Below are 23,959 nucleotides of genomic sequence, written 5' to 3'. Positions count from 1 at the left end.
AATATACCAAGGCGACTCATTAAGTCCTTTCTGGTTCTGCCTTGCTCTGAACCCACTATGCAACACGCTAAATAATACAAATTATGGATGCAATATTACTGGAACATACCCACACAAAATCACACATTTGCTATACATGGATGATCTAAAACTACTGGCAGCAACAAATCGACTCAACCAATTACTAAAAATAACAGAAGTATTCCGCAATGATATAAATATGGCTTTTGGAACAAGCAAATGTAAGAAAAATAGCATAGTCAAGGGAAAACACGAAGATTACATATTGGATAACCACAGCGACTGCATAGAAGCGATGGATAAAACAGATGCCTGTAAATATCTAGGATACAGACAAAAAATAGGAATAGATAATACATATATTAAAGTAGAACTAAAAGGAAAAATATAGACAAAATTGACAGCAAGAAACAAGACAAAAGTTATAAATACTTATGCTATACCAATATTGACCTACTCATTTGGAGTACTGAAATGGAGTAACACAGACCTAGAGGCACTCAATACACTTACACGATCACAATGCCACAAATATAGAATAAATCACATGCATTCAGGAACAGAAAGATTCACATTAAGCAGAAAGGAAGGAGGAAGGGGGTTTATCGACATAAATAACCTACGTTATGGACAGGTAGACAATTTAAGAAAATTCTTTCTAGAACGAGCAGAAACTAGCAAAATACATAGAGCAATCACTCATATAAATACATCAGCTACACCACTGCAATTTCATAACCACTTCTACAACCCTTTAGATCACATAACATCAACAGATACGAAGAAAGTAAATTGGAAAGAGAAAACACTACGTGGCAAGCACCCGTATCATCTAACACAGCCACACATCGATCAAGACGCATCCAACACATCGCTAAGAAAAGGCAATATATACAGTGAGACAGAAGGATTCATGATCACAATACAGGATCAAACAATAAACACCAGATATTACAGCAAGCATATTATTAAAGATCCCAATACCACAACAGATAAAGGCAGACTTTGCAAACAACTAATAGAAACAGTAGATCACATCACAAGCGGATGTACAATACTAGCAAATACAGAATACACCGGAAGACATGACAATGTAGCAAAAATAATACATCAACAACTTGCCATACAACGTAAACTAATAAAACAACATGTTCCCACATACAAGTATGCACCACAAAATGTACTAGGGAATGATGAATACAAATTATACTGGAACAGAACCATTATAACTGATAAAACACCACCACATAACAAACCTGACATCATACTCACCAAGAAAAGGAAGAAATTAACACAACTAATCGAAATATCCATACCCAATACAACAAATATACAGAAGAAAACAGGAGAAAAAATTGAAAAATACATCCAACTGGCTGAGGAAGTCAAGGACATGTGGTATCAGGATAAAGCTGAAATTATACCGATTATACTATCAACTATAGGAGTGATACCACACAATATCCACCGGTACATCAAAGCAATACAGCTACATCCAAATGTATATATACAACTACAGAAATCTGTAATTATTGATACTTGTTCGATTACCCGAAAGTTCCTAAATGCAATGTAACATATACCGTACAGTTAAAAGGAAGTCACACTTGATCAAGGTCCACGTCACTTTCCATTTTTAACCAGGCATAATGTCTGAGAAAGGAAAGAAATAATAATAATAAAAAAGAGTATTTAGAGACAGCACTGTGTGATGCATTTTTTCCAAGTACTAATACAGTAAGCTACTTACACTAATGTTTTAATGCCAGTTCGTATGTAGAAATAAAGATTAACAACACTTTATAGTAGTTTAATTTTCACACTTTAAGTTGTTTTGTCAATAATATCTCGAACATGAGTGGAAAGCCTATTTAAACTGAAAAGATGGCTAGTGTAGGTACAATGAACTCGGTGGTTCCTACATTGAGTAACCTACATGTCTCTAACAGATAACTAACCACAGTTGCAATCTAGATCACATTTTCCAAGAGGATATCAATAGATGGAACGTGAGAATCTGATAAAGGGACCACATTTGATAGTAACATGATGTCTTATATATTGATGATCTATGACTCAATTGGAGTGAGGCATAAAGATCGCTATCAGCAAATATACATTTATAGTAGCAAGTTGTAGTAGGAATGTAGTCAACAGATAAACAGAGGAATGAAGACTCCAATCAAGATGCCATCAGTTTTCACAAAGCACTAATGCCCCACTAACTTCATCTATTCTTCAGTTCCTGAGTGAGTTTGCTGTCAAAACACTGTAATCTATTCTCTTGTTAAGACTTTGAGGACTGTGCAGCTGTGGTACTGCTACTGAGCATAATTTTTCTGAACTTTATGTAGGTGGTTTTACCACACAGAATTTCAGTTTATTGCATTTGAAAGTGGGCCTTTTTCTGTCAAATACTGCTAAGAAACATAGACTAAATTAGTAACATTTTTTTTATACTATTGAAATAAAAATATTTTTGCTTCACAACAAAAAAAATTAACCTTTATTCTCTATGTGGGGATAGGATTAGAAGTTGTTGATACTAAAACTAAAACTCTTTCAGAATATGTTTTTTTTTAATTGAAAATTACTTAGTTACATATGGTTTAGTTCGAAAAATTTTGACGCATTTTGGAAAACAAAGCTGTACATCACATTCTTCACAATAGTGCCAGGTATCCATCCTTGACACTTTCCCAGAGCTCACCTAGCTCCATTTTACACAAACTTTCCATCTCCTCTGAGGCAGTTTTTGACGTTCCTGTTGCAGAAATACCATTAGGAAAAGTCTTCCACTGAGTCTGTTTATAGGTGAACTATATTGTCAGGCCCCCTTTGTTCTCCAGTAATGAATTTGAAAATATTTGGCAGTAGATGTAGACAGTGTATGTAAAACACATGAATTTACGATAATCATCATTAAAATGTGAAAAAAACCTGCCTTCCGCCACTTCGCTTCCTCTCAAAAAGGTAGTAGTTTCACAGCTTGTTGCTAAGGTGCACACCAGTCTTGTTTCTTATTATAATCCAAGCTACAGTCATGCTTAATCTCCTGTCAGTCTTAATTTTGTTCTAACATTGATGCTGGATGCTCTCATTTTATATCTCATCATCAAAATAAATACCGGTACATCTCTAGTGTGTCTACATTTCACTAGTTCATTTCTCCAGCATCTGGGCAACTAGATATTTTGTGGGTTGTTGTTGGTTTCTCTCTCTCTCTCTCTCGTACTGTACCCCTCTGCCTTAGATCAGGGCTAGTGTAAAATGAGACATGTTTAGAGTATGGCCTTTACCATGGAAACTTTCACTCAATCTGTTTACTATATGCCAGATGTTATTAGCATCTGTCTTACTGCCAGATATAAAATTTTAAAAAATGTTCCATATTTGTTAGTCTCATTTTTCATTTAGGTCTCAAAACTAGATCTGCACAAAAAGGGTGAACACCTTCGGCTATAGTGAAATTTTGTCATGATTTGACACTCTTTCACTTTTTGTCGTGAATCCATCAAAGGTGGGTCTTACCTTGTGAACGGGATCATACCCGTCTTGATATTTTGAAATAAGTTGCATTACTTACTCAATGTAACAATCTCTCGGTAGACACTTTGTGGCAAAGGAGATCTGTAACGCAGAATTCGTAGACTAGTAGTCAGTCAATTTCAGTTTTCTAATGATGTGCACATGAGAAACCACTTTCACAGTTTGTCAGGTTTCACAGTGCTTGAATTGACGGAGGCTTCAGTTTAGCTTTTTCAGTTAGCTTGCAATTGTTGTTCTATCATAGAAGTTGGTTTCTTGTTTTGCCATCTTCAGCAATTCATCAAAAAAGCAGGTGAAACAATAAAACACACAATAGTTCTGATCAATCTGAATTTGAAACCCGCATGATTCTTCAATAACTGGAATCTGTGAAGGGGTAGTGTCATCCATCTGTCCACCACCTAGTTGAAAGAGGCAGACTGTTGAGTTCAAACAGGGGGATCTCTGATACAGCAGTGACATCAGTGGTTTAATGTTGAGGGCTTACTGAAACTTCATCAGAAATGTCTTCATCTATAATGTATATTGTAAAAATTAGCTTTCTGTTATACAATAAACAATACGTACACTAAGAGAAAAAATGTAATGAAACTAATTAGCTCACCATCACAGGGTTCAAAATTGGAAATTTCTTCATGTAGCTCTGAACCATTATTGTTCAACAAAAACTCTTTATTTCCTGATCACATGAGGAAATCTTGGAAATAAATACAAAAGCATGCAGCAGGCAACATTTAAGGCCATTTGCACTGTGTGTGACCTTGTGAGGTGAGGTGAGGTGAGGTGAGGTGCAGTGCAGTGCATGGCAACCAGGCAGACTTGAATGCTGCAAACCAAGTAACATAAAGTCTGAATACATTCACAAAGCTAAGAAATGGCAAACATCGGAGCTAAATTGCTCATCTCCAGCACTAAGACTGAACCTCCTTAGTGACATTAGATGCTTTTGTTTTTGTATGCACAAATTAGCCCACGTAGGCTTCAGTCATTTTGAAACAAGCTGCAATAGGTTAAGAAAAAGAAAAAGAAACACTACAGGTTGTAAAAGATGTTTGGAGATCTGTGCATCCAATTAAAGACTGAATGCTCAATTCAGTGCCTTAGCATGTGCTCTAGTGGCTAGCATTGCTGCCTCTGGATCACGGGGTCCCAGGATCCACTCCCAGCGGGGTCGGGGATTTTCTCTGCCCAGGGCCTGGATGTTCATGTTGTCCTCTTCATTTCATCATCATTCAACTACGCAGGAGGACTGGACACTGAAACGATCGGGAATTTGTATGGGTACTGATAACCCTGCAATTGAGCACACCACAAACTAAATACCGTCTTCGTCTTCATCATTATCATTATTGTCTTGTATCAGGATTATGCATGTGGTGTAATATACTGAGGTGACGAGTAATGGGATAATGATATGCATATCTGCAGATGGTGGTAGTATCATGAACACATTGGCACAGCTGTCATTTGTACTCAGATGATTCTTGTGAAAAGATTTCCGATGTGATTATGGCTGCATGACAAGAGTTAACAGACTTCAAATGCAGAATGGTAGTTGGAGTTTGATGCGTGAGACATACGATAGGGGATTCAATATTTGGGGATCCACAGTATAAAGAATGTGCCGAGAATACGAAATTTCAGGCATTACCTCTCACCACAGAAAACGCAGTGGCCAGTGGCCTTCACTTAACAACAGAGAGCAGTGGTGCTTGCGTGGAGTTGTCAGTGCTAACAGACAAGCAACACTACGTGAAATAACCATAGAAATCAATGTGATAATTAGGACAGATGTATCGAATAGGACAGTGTGGTGAAATTTGGTGTTAATTGGCTATAGAATCGTACAATAGACCTACCTGAGTGCCTTTGCTAACAGCAAGAGATCGCCTGCAGAGTTCTTCTTGGGCTCGTGACCATATCAGTTGGACCCCAGACAACTGGAGAACAGTGGCCTGGTCAGCAGAGTCCTGATTTTGGTTGGTAAGAGCTGATGTTAGGGTTTAACTGCAGCACAGACCCCACCAAGCCGTGGATGCAAATTGTGAACAAGGCACTGTGCAAGCTAGTGGTGGCTCCATAATGGTGTGGACTGTGTTTGCATGAAATGGGCTGGTTCCTCTGCTCCAACTGAATGGATCATTGACTGGAAATGGTTATGTCCAGTTACCTGGAGACCATTTGCAGTCATTCATGGACTTTACATTCTCAAACAACAATGGAATTTTTATGGATGACTACGCGCCATGTCACCAGGCTAATATTATTCGCGATTGGTTTGACGAATAATCTGGAGAGTGTGAGCTGATGAATTGGCCACCCAAATCGTCCGAAATGAATCCCATCGAACGTTTATGAGACATAATCACAAGGTCAGTTCTTGCACAATGTCCTGTACTGGCAACACTTCACACCTATGTACAGCTATAGAGCACCATGGTTCACTATTTCTGCAAGGCCTTGCAATGACTTGTTGAGTCCATGCCACACAGTTGCTGCACTACACTGGGCAAAAGGAGTTCCAGCATGATATTGGGTGGTATCCCATGACTTTTTTCACCTCATTGTTTATCCACTTCCAATTCACATGATAACAATGCATGGAACAATTAGTTAAAATTTAACACAAGTTATTGCAAAAAAACACTCCATGTTCATTAAAATAGCCAAAATATGCAGATGAGCAAGCATGCTACCTCTCCTATCCAAATGGTAAACATTGCCAATTTTTCATGGCAACAAAAGAATTTTACATCTGCTACCACCCCCCCCCCCCTTCCCCCCCAATACCTCATCAACCTCATATTCTAATCTCACTACACTTTTGTCAGGAGACCTTTTATACCTCTAGACTATTAAAAAATAAGTCGCCCTTAAAATTATGAAAACAATAAATGCACCTGTCCTCCAGATTTCTTCAGTAAACATTTCCAAATGCAATGAAATTTTTTAAAAAATCAAGTTGCATGTAAATAAGACAATTGTTAATCATTATCCATACCCACTCCATCAATGCTCAAGTATTTCAACAACTACTCAGCTTTTATACGCTGTCAAATGATAAATGTTTCTCTGACATAACAATATCTTTGACTGAGGATAAATTAATCTACAGCCGTTGGGTTGAGGTATTCCACTATTTCAAAAGAGCCATGACAAAGTTTGAAAAAAATATTCATGTCTTTATCCAAGCTGCTTGACTTTAGTTATATAGCTAATACTATGTCCCCAATATAAAAATAAATCTTTTATCTTCTTGTTACGTGTTTCTTTCTCTTTGCAGCACTTTCCTTCATTGTTTGCATAACCAGCCCCTATCTTTCCCAGATGGAAATGCTGGATACTCTGCTACAACGTTTCCAGAGGCTGTGTATTAAATTGCATCACATGCAGTTAATTTATTAACTGCTTTCATAGCACAAAATCTGAAGCCATAACAAAAATTGCTACTGAAGTGGATAAGGTTTGTGTATCTATGGCTTTATGTTCAAAATACATTCAAAATTCTGAACCTTCCATGGAGTGTCAGAGAATAAATCACAATATTTCTCTAACAGTGTTGCTCCTTCTTTGTTTTATTCCTTCAGCCCCTTTAATCCTCATATTAACTGCACAAGCTGCCTTTTCTTCACATAACTCAGGCTGATCCCACTACCCATAGTTGTCAGCAGACTGTTAGCACAGTTTAAATGAAGTCACAATTTTTTCCTAATAAGACTTTGTCAAATGTAATTTTTACACTGTTTTCTCGTACTGTAAATTCAGAGTTGCTTGTTCCGCTAAGCTCAAATTGAGGTGTATATAGTGCATGTGGCATGGCACAGCGCTACGTGCATTTTTGTAACTTCACAGGTTTGACTAGAACCATGCAAATTGGGATGCGACACAACACATGCCTGCAGCGTGTCACGCGGCATTGTGGTTGTGGCACAGTATCTCGCAACACATGAGCACTTTGGGATGGCGAGGTGGGGAGTGGAAAGGCAGTCCTGCTATATGCTCACTTCAGCATGTTTCATTAGTACATAATAGTTTTCAGTACATATATCTGTATAGTTTTTTTGTTTTGTGTATTCTTTTGTCAAAAGCAATGCGCAGTTCAATAACTGATGAGCCATTAGCCACTGGGGTAATATCTTCTGCCTCCACAAAGTTTTCAGATCATTAGAAGGGACAGATGATTCATCGTGAGGGTAGTGAATAAGTAAGTAAGGAATATTATAAAACTATGTGATCTAGAAACAAGGCAGGAAAGTAAAACAAGGTTATCAACTTGCAGCCTGTTAAGCTGACGTATCTCTAAGATTTGTTACAAAAAGTGGAAAAGGCGTAATTTCCACAGGTATGACCCCCTTAGTCATCCTTGTAAAAAGCGTCAAAGATCTGAAGTACCTACGTTTTCTTATCATTACTTGAATATGGATGTAATAAGAGTCATTATATTATGTACACATGGACATCACATTTCCACTGGAGACTAGCATTCACAAATAACAATATTTTAATTGGCTCGTCGTGACGAGAAAAAGCATTTCAGTGGTTGCTTACACACTGAGCCTCAATAAACTAATTATACAACAAATGTTTTTTATTTCAGTCTTTGATCACAATATTAATTCTTCACACGATGACTGGTTTCAGTCCGTAATGACCATCCTCAGAATTGTGATCAATGACTGAAGTAAACATTTGACAGTGTTGGATCACTGTTTGTATACGTGACCATGTCACAGTTGGTGTAATTAACACAGCAGGCTACACAAATGAAGAAGTGGTTGTGGTTATTATTCCGAAAGTATTAGTGTTCTGAAAGGGTGTGGTGATGTGATCTATTTAATTTGTTGAAATGTGTTGCTCACAGAGGCAGAGGGAAAGGGAAATCATAATGTCTTCCCTTCTTAATATTTTTACACCAAATTTTGATCACATTCAAATTATTCTCCATTGACCTCAACACACTTCTTCAAACAATCCTTCCATTGTTCAAAACAGATTTTAAATTCACTTATCGGGATGTTCTTTATGCCTTCCAGTGATAGTTGTTTTATCTCCACCACAGTGGCAAAGCACTTTCCTATCATATCCCTTTTTAATCTGGGGAACAAAAAGAACTCACAGGGAGCAAGATCCGGTGAGTAGGAGGGGTGGGGCTGTTGGACAATCAGTGTCGCGCCAGTTTTTGGGCGATGCGGGCCAGCAAGTTGTCATTATGGCCTGTGTGCCAAAGGTCTGCCCTTTCCTTCCAGATATTCTCCCTCAGTCTTTCCAAAACATCCAACTAGAACTCCTGGTTGACAGTTTGACCCAGGGAATGAACTCCACGTGCACAACACCTCTGCAATCGAAGAAACAAATGAGCATCGTCTTGTTTGAATTCACTTGGTGAGCTTTTCTGGGACAATGAGAGCCACTTGTCTTCCGCAGGCTTGATTGCTGCTTTGTTTCAGGGTTGTATCCATAGCACCATGATTCATCACCAGTAATCACCTTGGAAAAAAAAATTCAGGGTCGTCTTTGAGCTGATTTTGAAGCTCAAAACATGGCTGAAGTCACCGCTCCCTTTGCTCGAATGTGAGAAGGCAAGGGATAAATTTGGCTGCAATCCTACTCGTGCAAATCTTATGATAAAATCCTCTAAATTGAACTCCATGATATTCCACACTTCTCGCAGAGTTGATAAATGGTTCATCTACGATCTTCACGAATGAGGGCATTGATTTTGTTGATATTTTCGTCACTTGTAGACGTTGAGGGTCATCCTGAATGGGCTTCATCTTAAATTGAAATTTGTCCATTTTTAAAACATGAAAACCTCTCAGACTCTGGTTTTACTTAATGCAGCATCCCCATAAGCAGTCTTAAACATTACAATAGTTTCCGCAACCGATTTCTCCAAGAGGAAACAAAATTTCAACAAGTTGCTATCACGTTTTCACTGAACCCAAAAAAGCTGTCTTACTACAAAAACTGTCACGGGTGAACCCATGTACTCAGTGACACAACTTAGCACACTGACTCGCGTGGCATGACCGTAACAGACACCTTGTCGATCAGTGGGTTTCCCCACTCTCTGTGCCCACTGAAGCCAATTCCCATTACTTTTGGGTCCCCCCCCTCATGTAAACAAATTACCTCTGTCCTCCAACAAAGCAAGCAAGTTCACCATTTCTGCAGATAACGCAACCATTGTGACAGACAGTAAAACATCCACTGACTCAATGTTTAATGCCAACCAGTTATTTTCACGTGTTCTGAACTGGGTCACGTAAATTTGCTAGCAATAGACCTCGGCAAAAACAATTACATTGTTTCACTCTGATCACAAAAGCCCACAGAAGTTTAATATTGCATGTCAGAGCCAGCAGATACAGAGGGCATACTGTTTGAAATTCTTAGGCACCCATGTATCATTCTTAACTGGGAACACCACATCCTCCAAACCTTGAAAAGGGTTAACTCAGCATCATTTACCATCTGGATAATCTCCAAAATCAGTGTCTCCAAATCTGCATATTTTGGCTACTTACGTTTGCTGATGGGTTACAGAACCATCATCTGGGGGCAGTTTGCTGCTTTTGAAAAGTATCTTTTCCATTCAGTAAAAGGTTGTCAGAGTTGTGTATGGAGTGCTTCCAAGAACCTCACATTGTAATCTTTTTAAGTATGTAGGGATATTAACCACTGCCTCACAATCTCTCTCCAGCCATGACATCTATGCTCCACAAACCTAGTCATTGTGAAACAGATAAGGCTTACCAACATCACAACACAAGAAGGAAATTTTGACCTGAAGAATTGTTCTTTGGTGCAAAAAGATGTTAAATACATTGTCCAGACACATTGTGAACACTGCCTGTGTTAGACATCAATGTGCAATAATCACTAACTGGCAGCATTAGTAGTGGAGGGCGTATAAAGCATGTCGGGGATGTGGAAAACAATATGGTCATCGTAATGTGCAAACAGAGTGATATACACTCCTGGAAATGGAAAAAAGAACACATTGACACCGGTGTGTCAGACCCACCATACTTGCTCCGGACACTGCGAGAGGGCTGTACAAGCAATGATCACACGCACGGCACAGCGGACACACCAGGGACCGCGGTGTTGGCCGTCGAATGGCGCTAGCTGCGCAGCATTTGTGCACCGCCGCCGTCAGTGTCAGCCAGTTTGCCGTGGCATACGGAGCTCCATCGCAGTCTTTAACACTGGTAGCATGCCGCGACAGCGTGGACGTGAACCGTATGTGCAGTTGACGGACTTTGAGCAAGGGCGTATAGTGGGCATGCGGGAGGCCGGGTGGACGTACCGCCGAATTGCTCAACACGTGGGGCGTGAGGTCTCCACAGTACATCGATGTTGTCGCCAGTGGTCGGCGGAAGGTGCACGTGCCCGTCGACCTGGGACCGGACCGCAGCGACGCACGGATGCACGCCAAGACCGTAGGATCCTACGCAGTGCCGTAGGGGACCGCACTGCCACTTCCCAGCAAATTAGGGACACTGTTGCTCCTGGGGTATCGGCGAGGACCATTCGCAACCGTCTCCATGAAGCTGGGCTACGGTCCCGCACACCGTTAGGCCGTCTTCCGCTCACGCCCCAACATCGTGCAGCCCGCCTCCAGTGGTGTCGCGACAGGCGTGAATGGAGGGACGAATGGAGACGTGTCGTCTTCAGCGATGAGAGTCGCTTCTGCCTTGGTGCCAATGATGGTCGTATGCGTGTTTGGCGCCGTGCAGGTGAGCGCCACAATCAGGACTGCATACGACCGAGGCACACAGGGCCAACACCCGGCATCATGATGTGGGGAGCGATCTCCTACACTGGCCGTACACCACTGGTGATCGTCGAGGGGACACTGAATAGTGCACGGTACATCCAAACCGTCATCGAACCCATCGTTCTACCATTCCTAGACCAGCAAGGGAACTTGCTGTTCCAACAGGACAATGCACGTCCGCATGTATCCCGTGCCACCCAACGTGCTCTAGAAGGTGTAAGTCAACTACCCTGGCCAGCAAGATCTCCGGATCTGTCCCCCATTGAGCATGTTTGGGACTGGATGAAGCGCCGTCTCACGCGGTCTGCACGTCCAGCACGAACGCTGGTCCAACTGAGGCGCCAGGTGGAAATGGCATGGCAAGCCGTTCCACAGGACTACATCCAGCATCTCTACGATCGTCTCCATGGGAGAATAGCAGCCTGCATTGCTGCGAAAGGTGGATATACACTGTACTAGTGCCGACATTGTGCATGCTCTGTTGCCTGTGTCTATGTGCCTGTGGTTCTGTCAGTGTGATCATGTGATGTATCTGACCCCAGGAATGTGTCAATAAAGTTTCCCCTTCCTGGGACAATGAATTCACGGTGTTCTTATTTCAATTTCCAGGAGTGTATTTGATGTCCAAAATGGTATGATCATTAGCACTCAGGCTCAGGTTGCGAGCACTCGTGAAATGGCCAAGTTTGTGAATGGCTGATGTGCCACCATGGTTAAAACATAGAATGCATGATAAAATGGCCTATCCAAAACCAGTGCTGAGGCAACTTTGGTGAACCATGGGCCATAGATGATGGGGTGAACAACAGCTGTGGAGACATAGGGGGTGCAAATAGACATGCAAAAGTTGAGCGACTGACCACCCAGATGAACCAAGGTGCTACCAACACTCTCTCCTCGATGACCGTTCAGCTGCATATGGGCCTACTCAGCAGGCGCCTTGTTTATGCATCCATGCTGACTGCTGTTTGTCAGTGACAAAGGCTGTAATTTGTACACCAATACCAAAACTGGACATCGATTAAATGGTAACAGGTGGACTTGTCAGAAGAATCACAGTTTATGCTCCATCAGACTTATGGGCATTGGCGTGTATGTCCCTGCAACAATTGTTGGAAGGTTCCAGGTGGGAGGAGGAAATGTTATGGTCTGGGGAATGTGTTTGTGGCATTTCCTGGCTGATACCATCATTCTGGAGGGCACAGTAGATCAACAAGAGTACGCACCTACTCCTAAGGACCATGTCCACCCCTACATTTAGTTCATTTCCTTCTCAGCATGATAAATTCTACCATGTGGATAGTGCAATGTGTCAAACCACTAGCAGATACATGCATGGTTCAAAGGGCACTAGGATGAGTCTACCGTGCTCCCCTGGCCACCAAACTCCCCAGATTGAAACCCAATCAAGAATGTGTGGGACCGCCTCAACTGAGAAACTTAGCATATGTGGCCATGGTACTGGAATCGTTGTGGCACCACATCCCTGTTAGTACCTTCCAGAGCCTCAATGATGTATTCCTGCATGCCTGTCAGTGGTCCGTGCTGCAAAAGGTGGTTATTCAGGCTTTTGAGAGGTGGTCACTTTGTGAGTGGACTATGTATACTAGGTGTACGAAAGTATCCGGACACCCCCAAAAACATATGTTTTTCATATTAGGTGCATTGTGCTGCTGCCTACTGCCAGGCACTCCATATCAGCGACCTCAAGAGTCATTAGACATTGTGAGAGAGCAGAATGGGGCACTCTGGGGAACTCGCAGACTTCGAACATGGTCAGGTGATTGGGTGTCACTTGTGTCGTATGTCTGTATGCAATATTTCCACACTCCTAAACATCCCTAGGTCCACTGATTCCGGTGTGATAGTGAAGTGGAAATGTGAAAGGACACATACAACACAAAAGCATACAGGCTGACCTTGTCTGTTGGCTGACAGAGGCCGCCGACAGTTGGAGAGGGTTGTAACGTGTAATAGGCAGACACCTATCCAGACCATCACACAGGAACTCCAAACTGCATCAGGATCCACTGCAAGTACTATGACAGTTAGGCAGGAGATGAGAAAACTTGGATTTCATGGCCGAGAAGCTGCTGGAGTGATGAATCATGCATTACTGATTTAGGGTGCCATGATCTTGTAAGTCATCTTCAGCCAGGTGTCTAGATACTTTTGATCAGATTTTGTATATTAGCAAAAAAATCTTCAATTCATTTCCAGCTAATATTAAGTTCATATGAGGCAATAAGCAATTATTTAAAAGTAAGCTAAAGGGGTTTTTGCTTGAAAAGTTTCTGTTCTCTAGGTTAGCCCTGTAACTGAGATGCATCAGACAATTGTCTTTTCCTGTTTGTGTCTCTTGCTTAGACCTTATAAATCATTTACGTGTGTTCTGTAAGTCTAAAAATGGTCTTTGTACTTTTTAAATCGCTCTGTGTTTAAATAATGACATATATATTATAACTTGTGTATGTGATTGTTAATTGGCATTTATTGGTTTTTATGGTTGTAAACAGGGTTAGGAAAACTTTAAAACCTGCGAAAATGATAGCTCCAATAAGCAAGATGCAAGAAACCTGAGAAGAGATGTGAGAAAAATAGGGTGGCACTACAATGTTATTTCAGGAAGTTGTAATTGTTCAACAGAACCTAGTGCTTTAACATGATTTGCTTATTAAGAGAGCCTAACGGTCATGGGTGTGAGCTTTCCAAGATTTCGGTTTCCTTTCAAATATTCAGGATTGTCCACCTTGCAGCTGACTATGTGAAGTCGCTTATGCAGTTTGAGTCCTATGACACATTTGTATACAACAATACTAACGATAAATGTCAGTGGATTATTGTTCCCATAGCTTTATCTCTGTATTCAAGAACATCAACCCAAACTAGGATCAGAAATTAAAAAAAAAAAAAAGACTGTTTACTTGCAAAAGTCTTGCAATTGACAGAACAAAATCTGGAAAAATGGGAGAGAATAATGTTTATTGTTAAGTCCAAAACATTGGCTTGCCATTTGCAGAAAATATGCATTGCTTATGTTGGTCTCTTGGTCTGGACATAACGCCTGTCATTAGGGAAATGACAAAATTCATATAATTCGGATTCCACCTGTAACTAATAGTGTGATAACTTCAGTAATTTCTGCATTGTCAGTTTGCATTACCACATTTTATGACTTTGATCAAGTATGCATGGTATGCAGCACAATATGCAGAATGATGGCCATTACCATTTCTTACTCCATCCCACTTCTGTGTAAATAAAACTATTAATTACTGTGAAGTGCCTGATTCCATTAATTTTTATTATATGAGGTGTGCCTGGTGTAATGAATGTTTCTTTTTGTCATACAATACACTTCACATTTTTGTGCTGACTGCAGAGAATAAACAAGGAACTGTTTCATTGTCAGCAAAACATACATTATTCAAAAATTATAAGAAATGTGCTACAGGAATTGTTATAAAACATTTAATGTCAGCACAGAAAACTCTCAATTGGTAGAAGTCATCATAATTTAACATCATACACTGCCTTGATTTTCTTTCTTCTCCTAGTCACTTGTGTAGCAATTAAATCTCTGTAACAGTTCAGCTGTCCATATGAACTGCAAACTGTTCATATCCTCTTGGTCACTGCTGCATTTGTGTATTCACATACTGGGCAAGAAGGGCGGTACAAATCACTGTTCAAAGTGGTTCTTCATGTAGCAGAAATGGGTTACCTTAACAGTTCTTTTAAAAAAATACTTGCAGCGTGTTTTAGCAGCTAAACCATTGACAGTGCATTCCTGTTGGTGTATTCTTCCTCCATGAAAAATTTCAGGGTAAGTTTCGAAGTATTGGATTGGACGATTCCCTTGTCACTGGATAAACACTAATTTCACTAAATGAAGACTCACCACCACAGGTGACTGTTATGACAAATACCATCAGAATTATTCATTTTTATACTCTTGATAAACACATCATAAGCCTAAAAGCCAATGTTGCAAACACAAGCCACTAATACATAACATTAAGAGTCCTGCTGATCCGCTGAAGACATATGAAGCCAGAGCATTGCTTTTGCTGTTGGCGTGTGGCCAGCACCCCCAGTTGTCAGTTGCTGATTACTTGACACTGGGGGTGGCTGCTGCTGCTGCAGTGTAATGGCACAGTGTGGTTATCTGTTCTCGACAGTTTCTGATGTTGTCTCAAAGGTGATTTTTTTTTTTTTTTTTTTTTTTTTTTTTTTAGGTAAAGCACCCAGCTTGAATTTCACATTGATTGGATACTGTTCTGACTTCATTTGTCACCTAAATCATAACTTTACATTTGTCTGCGATTACATCAGGCAAAATCTAGTTAAGGCCCCATTTTATGACAATTTACCACAATTTTTTGGATTGAAGCTGTTAAATATCTTTGAAAAATACACAGTTGTCGTGATAGGTCAAATAGAGGTGCACTAACAGTGAACTCATCTATTTAGTAAAAACAAGGTAGCCAATTAAAATACAATACATGTTGTGTTCTAGGTCATGAAAGAGGACGGACATTCTTCTTATTCTGTTTGGCCCGTTCTGCACTCAGTGTGTGAAGTAACATTTGCCTACAACCGTAGGTGTATTCTTTAGCATACAACAACTTAAAATATATTTATGACCAAGTTGGTGCATATTATCTGCTGGTCGCATTTACAAGAAAGCTGTGCCTAGTATTGTCACACTTGTCAATAGGGTGACATCTGTTTTCTCCCCCCACGAAAATTGTTTTGAGAATTTGTCTTAAGTTTTTAAATGTTTGCCTTAAATATTATAAGCAGCATCTCATCCATTGTTTGTTGTTATCTGTAACCCCACTGCCAAGCAATGTAGCACAGTTGGTAAGACACTGGACTCTTATTTAGGGGAGCAAATATAGCTTGAAATATTAGCCTACCATATCAGATTTATGTTTGTTCCAATTTTTCCACACCAATTAGGGAGGGTATAAGAATGGCTTTCCACAGGACAGGACCAGAACTGTCCTACTTTATAGTCCTTTTGAACTAGAACACAACAGCACGAGCAACGTGGAGTTACTCTTAACATTTAGTTTGTCCATCCTTTCTATGATTCATTTTTATCTCTCTTCTGCTGATTGTGTTCAATTTTTGGATCTGAATGTGGAGGACTCTTCATTTCTAATTACCAAATGGCACTGAATAGGTAACATGCAGATAGTTAAGAATATAAAAAATTATTTCTCTTGTATACTAAATACTAGTGCACGTGGTTAAGTCTTAAAACAGTAGTCTAGAAGTTCAGGTTTCTGTAAAGTCTTTATCTCTACAACTGCACTGTAGTTTCCCTTCCACCTCAAATTCTAAGGTATTATCAGTCTGAGGTCAGTGAGCTGGTTTGCATATGGAGATAGCAATGTTCAAACTGCTCAACTTTTATATTGAATATGACAGTTATTCCACTTGGTTACCACAAGAGTCAGTTCATAATTTGTTACTTTTGGGAGTGGTATATTTATTAACTTACTCTCATGAGTCTATTAACATTTGTCCGTTTGTATGTGGAGTATGACTACTGTAATTGTAGACAAGCTATTGTACAATAGCTACGCTTTCACTATAACAAAGAAAGAAAATATATGCATTATTTGAAAAGGTTAATCACATTGAAAAACCAAAATTTTACAACGTAATGGAATGTCTTAAAGATAAATTCCAGAGACAAGTTAATACTCAGTCAGGTGTCTCTCCGTGTTGCCACACATTTTGCTTTATGGTATCTCCCTGCGTTACAGTGTAAGATCACATTTTAATTTATGAAACTGTTCAGCAGCAGCAAAGGTCTCATTAAACTTCGTAAGTTAAAGTTGTTTGTTAGAATAATTAATATGTATTAATGTTTTACAGATACTATTACTACAGATTGAATCCAGACACCACTGGTAACATTTCAGAGGTTCTTCTTGGATTTTTGCTGAGTGTTTTGCTCTAAGGAACCCTTGGTCTCTGGTGGCTCATTAGAGTAATTGCATTTCTTTTGGCAACAGTGGACTGTTTTTGGTGGCCCTGTTCCATGACCTGTTCAATCAGCAGACATGACAGCAATGGACTGGTTCTTCTGGGGCCATGTGAAGAGCCCAGATTACAAAACTCCAGGTGATATGTACCTTGGACTTCATCCTATCACAGCCACAGTAATAATATGCCATGATCATGATCATGATGGAAGACGTTTTGAACAGCACTGGTAAGGGAACAGGTCTGCATTTGTAATTTACAGTTCTGTACACTTACAAAACAGATTAAATGGGCTGTGATAAATGTGTTTCATCTGAGGGTGATTGTGTTACTCTGCTCTGTTGCAGATTTGGCGATTGTATATTACAGGCTTTCCCTCCACTGTTGTCACAATATTTTTATAGGAACAAAGGCAATTAGGCTAACAAATCAAATAAATCATAATTACAGGATTACTTCATAATGGGCCACTTGAGACAAAATGTCTCTTATACCAAAATACTTGAAAAAATCTCTCTGAACGAACTCTGAAATTTTGTCAATGGAGTTAGGGTTCACCCTGCATAATTTGTGTTATGGACACTCAGATATTGTTTGTGAGGAAAATAATCGTGTTACAGGAACAAAACTTAAAAAAACTCGTGCCGGTAAGCCTCGAAAAGTGAAAGAAGACTTGTGTCGTATCCAAAGTTCAAATGTTAGTTCCACTCTTATGACGCAGAAGCTGCCTCTACACAATGAAAAGAGGTGAGATCCATGTTTTATTAAAATCCTGCTAACCATCTGTTTACATAATTGCACTGATCAAATGTTCCTTTGGTTCCTTTGGTTCTTTGTAGAATATTTTACACAGTATGAATGAAAGGGCTCGTCACTGGTGTAATATCCTACTATATTTTTTATTTATTTCACAAAACAGTTCTTCCTTGTTACGTTGTCATTGGGTACAAAAATAAATTTGTGGAACAGTGAAATTTTTGTAGGGTCAAAGATTTAAAATTAGTGCATATACAGATTATCTCTGGTATCAGAGATGAAAATTGTTCCTTCTTTTGCATTCCATCTGCTTAAAGGAGGCCATTGTTAAAAGATGCAATATGAATTAGCACATCACACCTGCAAAGGAAAAAAAGATGGACTACCTTGACATGGTACAAATTAATAAACATATCACACCCTAGCAACAAATGTGAGGAAAGTCGAAAAACGGTGATTTTATTTAGTTAATGAAAATTACGTATGAAGTGCTCCAACATGCACATGTTTTGTGTTTTTGAGCTGTCAGTGTTCATGCTGGGGTGCAATATGACCATTTGTCAAGCTTAGTGCTAAATGATCAGGTGCAGTTCCCTTACTTGTTGCTGCTGTCTGTATAATACCATCTGGGCCATGTTGTACTGACTATGCAAATGTAGATGAGATGTGGCTCAAATTCAAAGATATAGTAGCAACAGCAATTGAGAGATTCATACCTCATAAATTGGTAAGAGATGGAACTGATCCCCCGTGGTACACAAAACAGGTCCGAACGCTGTTGCAGAGGTAACGGAAAAAGCATACGAAGTTCAGAAGAACGCGAAATCCTGAAGATTGGCTAAAATTTACAGACGCGCAAAATTTGGCTAAAATTTACAGACGCGCAAAATTTGGCACGGACTTCAATGCGAGATGCCTTTAATAGGTTCCACAACGAAACATTGTCTCGAAATTTGGTAGAAAATCCGAAGAAATTCTGGTCGTATGTAAAGTACACAAGCGGCAAGACGCAGTCAATACCTTTGCTGCGCAGTACCGATGTTACTGTTACCGACGACTGTGCCGCTAAAGCGGAGTTATTGAACGCAGTTTTCCGAAATTCCTTCACCAGGGAAGATGAATGGAATATTCCAGAATTTGAAACACGAACAGCTGCTAGCATGAGTTTGTTAGAAGTAGATACCTTAGGGGTTGCAAAGCAACTCAAATCGCTTGATACGGGCAGGTCTTCAGGTCCAGATTGTATACCGATTAGGTTCCTTTCAGATTACGCTAATACAATAGCTCCCTACTCAGCACTCATATACAACCGCTCGCTCACCAATAGATCTGTACCTACAGATTGGAAAATTGCGCAGGTCGCACCAGCGTTTAAGAAGGGTAGTAGGAGTAATCCACCTAACTACAGACCTATATCATTGATGTCGGTTTGCAGTAGGGTTTTTGAGCATATACTGTATTCAAACATTATGAATCACCTCGAAGGGAACGATCTATTGATACGTAATCAGCATGGTTTCAGAAAACATCGTTCTTGTGCAACGCAGCTAGCTCTTTATTCGCACGAAGTAATGGCCGCTATCGACAGGGGATCTCAAGTTGATTCCGTATTTCTGGATTTCCGGAGGGCTTTTGACACCGCTCCTCACAAGCGACTTCTAATCAAGCTGCGGGCCTATGGGGTATCGTCTCAGTTGTGCGACTGGATTCGTGATTTCCTGTCAGGAAGGTCGCAGTTCGTAGTAATACACGGCAAATCATCGAGTAAAACTGAAGTGATATCAGGTGTTCCCCAGGGAAGCGTCCTGGGACCTCTGGTGTTCCTGATCTATATAAATGACCTGGGTGACAATCTGAGCAGTTCTCTTAGGTTGTTCGCAGATGATGCTGTAATTTACCATCTAGTAAGGTCATCCGAAGACCAGTATCAGTTGCAAAGCGATTTAGAAAAGATTGCTGTATGGTATCGCAGGTGGCAGTTGATGCTAAATAACGAAAAGTGTGAGGTGATCCACATGAGTTCCAAAAGAAATCCGTTGGAATTCGATTACTCGATAAATAGTACAATTCTCAAGGCTGTCAGTTCAACTAAGTACCTGGGTGTTAAAATTACGAACAACTTCAGTTGGAAAGACCACATAGATAATACGAGGTGCATTCAAGTTCTAAGGCCTCCGATTTTTTTTCTCCGGACTGGAAAGAGATAGAAACATGCGCATTGTTTTAAAATGAAGCCGCGTTCATTGTCAATACATCCCAGAGATGGCAGCACCGTACGGCAGATGGAATTTTACCTCCAGCGGCGAGAATGAGAACTGTTTTAAATACTTAAAATGACGACGTTTTCCTTACTTGAACAGCGTGCAATCGTTGGTTTTCTGAATTTGTGATGTGTGAAACCAATTGAAATTAGACAGTTGAGGTAGACATGTGGTGATGGAGTTATGGATGTGTCGAAAGTGCGTTTGTGGGTGCGACAGTTTAATGAAGGCAGAACATCGTGTGACAACAAACCGAAACAACCTCGGGCTCGCACAAGCCAGTCTGACGACATGATCGAGAAAGTGGAGAGAATTGTTTTGGGGGATCGCCGAATGACTGTTGAACAGATCGCCTCCAGAGTTGGCATTTCTTTGGGTTCTGTGCACACAGTCCTGCATGACGACCTGAAAATGCGAAAAGTGTCATCCAGGTGGGTGCCACGAATGCTGACGGACAACCACACGGCTGCCTGTGTGGCATGTTGCCAAGCAATGTTGATGTGCAACGACAGCATGAATGGGACTTTCTTTTCGTCGATTGTGACAATGGATGAGACGTGGATGCCATTTTTCAATCCAGAAACAAAGCGCCAGTCAGCTCAATGGAAGCACACAGATTCACTGCCACCAAAAAAATTTCGGGTAACCGCCAATGCTGAAAAAATGATGGTGTCCATGTTCTGGGACAGCGTGGGCGTAATCCTTACCCATTGCGTTCCAAAGGGCACTACAGTAAAAGGTGCATCCTACGAAAATGTTTTGAAGAGCAAATTCCTTCCTGCACTGCAACAAAAACGTTCGGGAAGGGCTGCGCGTGTGCTGTTTCACCAAGACAACGCACCCGCACATCGAGCTAACGTTACACAACAGTTTCTTCGTGATAACAACTTTGAAGTGATTCCTCGTGCTCCCTACTCACCTAACCTGGCTCCTAGTGACTTTTGGCTTTTTCCAACAATGAAAGACACTCTCCGTGGCCGCACATTCACCAGCCGTGCTGCTATTGCCTCAGCGATTTTCTAGTGGTTAAAACAGACTCCTAAAGAAGCCTTCGCCGCTGCCATGGAATCATGGCGTCAGTGTTGTGAAAAATGTGAACGTCTGCAGGGCGATTACATCGAGAAGTAACACCAGTTTCATCGATTTCGGGTGAGTAGTCAATTAGAAAAAAAATCGGAGGCCTTAGAACTTGAATGCACCTCGTATTGTGGGGAAGGCGAGCCAAAGGTTGCGTTTCATTGGCAGGACACTTAGAAGATGCAACAAGTCCGCTATAGAGACAGCTTACACTACACTTGTTTGTCCTCTGTTAGAATATTGCTGCGCGGTGTGGGATCCTTACCAGGTGGGATTGACGGAGGACATCGAAAGGGTGCAAAAAAGGGCAGCTTGTTTTGTATTATCACATAGTAGGGGAGAGAGTGTGGCAGATATGATACGTCAATTGGGATGGAAATCATTACAGCAAAGACGTTTTTCGTCGCGGCGAGATCTATTTACGAAATTTCAGTCACCAACTTTCTCTTCCGAATGCGAAAATATTTTGTTGAGCCCAACCTACATAGGTAGGAATGATCATCAAAATAAAATAAGAGAAATCAGAGCTCGAACAGAAAGGTTTAGGTGTTCGTTTTTCCAGTGCACTGTTCGGGAGTGGAATGGTAGAGATTGTGGTTCGACGAACCCTCTGCCAAGCACTTAAATGTGAATTGCAGAGTAGTCATGTAGTAGTAGATGTAGATGTAAATTTCCCCTCTTACTCATATGCTCCACTTACTCCTTTTTCAGTTAGAAGGCAAGAGAAATTGTACTATCACAGCTGCTTCTCTTACCTACTTACTGTCACTAGTGTATGTTATGTATTTGTAATTTAGGACCAGTTAAAGATAATCTTACCTTGTTCTACCACTCCCTTGGAACGTGCCACAAAAGTTTATCATTCAGTTTATTTTCTTCCAAGAACAATTGTCATAATTTGTTGTATAGTTCATCAGTTAATGTGTTATATATTTTATCTTAGTTCAATAATCTTACATCACATTTTCACTGAAGTAATGTCTTTATTTATTCGTAAATCAAACTTTAGCTATTTTCACCTTTGGAAATCCAGATTCACTATAGCTACACTAGTCTAAAATCTTTGATCCTACAAAAATTTGACTGCACCACATATTTATCTTCATATCTGATCATGGCATATCAGCCAAAAACCAAAATATTGTGCAATATTATACTAGTGTTCTGTGTTTTCATTCATAATTCATGTAATTGATGTTAACTGGTGTAATAAATACTTTATGGCAATTAGCTAAAACCATTAATTTCAGTAAATAGTTTAAATATTAAGTAAATAAGTTGTTAAGTCTTTCTTATTTTCTCCCCCTGTGTTTCCTCCTGTCATGGGTATACTTGTTTAAAGTCTACACTTAAACCCATACCGTCTTGCATTCAGTACAAAAGTACATAAATAATTACATCTATAATGTTAAAATATCCTTAAACGTTGGTATCTGACTCTTTATACCTGCCTATGCAAGCAGCGTGCACACAATTGTGTGTAGAGTTACTGACCTTTCACGTTGCCTTGTGGTTCTTGTTGTACACCTTCAGAAATCTTGTTTAGTAACCCATAGGTTCATATTAAGTAATGACGTAATATCACAGCATAGTTAACTTCTTCTATTTAGTATTTTAATAGAAATGGGGGGGAAAAATTCAAAACATTTCTAAACTATTTCCTAGATGTTTTCAGCAAAACTTTTCCCCTCAACCCTGGCGACAAGAAGTGGCCGATAAAATAAATTGGATTATACCACAAATATATCTTTGTGAGAGAGGCTGTGAAAAGTTTGGCAGGTATGAGGGGAAGCCAGTGACCACCTGAAGCTGCGAGAAGGTCCATGAGACTTGATAAATCGATATGTAGTGCACTATTCACAAAAGGTGTGTTAATTTCCTAGTCCAACACACAGTTTGGACTTGTCATCCATAGACAACATGTCTGCTAGGAGAGATGACATTCAATTCACCCAAGTATAGTGCAGAATATAACATCTTTACCTATGTTTGTATTTGCCACATGTATAATGTTATTAAGGCACTGAAACTAGTCTGTGATTTATTCTGTTTGGGGGAGGAATGACAGCTATTTCTAAAGATGACTGCAAAAAAGTTTCGAACATGAAAGTAGCGGTAGGTTAGAGGTATTAGTTGTAATGGAGAGTATTTTGAAGAGGATAAGGTTGTTTTGTTAACAATTTGAAACAAGAAGTCCTGTTTGAACTTAATCACTGTCTGATAACAAAAAGAGGCCCGAGCCTGTTACACTTTTACTCTATATCAGATAAGCAGACTTCAGACGTAGACCAATGACTGAAGACTCTGGAGACTTAAACACTGGTATCTGAACTCGGGGGAGAAAAGGCTCCTTGCAGTGGCCTTCTATTGGTGTGGGGTATGGCAGTGGCAGTGCCAATACGAGGGGACGAGTCCCTCAGGCAGCTTGTTGTTGGAGAAAACAGTCGCTTGTGGCTGCCTCTCGCAGTAACCTACATAACCACTATTGCCAATTTTTTGTAGCAGAATA

General features: G+C 40.2%; 1 protein-coding gene across 1 annotated transcript in view; it reads left to right on the top strand.

The window, feature by feature from the left end:
• Nucleotides 1-23,959, top strand: part of LOC124556566 — a 259,489-nt gene that overhangs the window by 189,920 nt on the left and 45,610 nt on the right. Inside the window, exon 10 of the mRNA XM_047130521.1 lies at nt 17,977-18,103. Within this exon, the coding sequence (XP_046986477.1) occupies nt 17,977-18,103 (127 nt within the window). The remainder of the gene's footprint in view (nt 1-17,976; nt 18,104-23,959) is intronic.

This window comes from Schistocerca americana, chromosome X (assembly GCF_021461395.2).
Source record: "Schistocerca americana isolate TAMUIC-IGC-003095 chromosome X, iqSchAmer2.1, whole genome shotgun sequence".
NCBI classification, from domain to species: Eukaryota; Metazoa; Arthropoda; class Insecta; order Orthoptera; family Acrididae; genus Schistocerca; species Schistocerca americana.
Note: the sequence above shows the minus strand (reverse complement) of the source record. Positions and strands in the feature narration are given on the sequence as shown.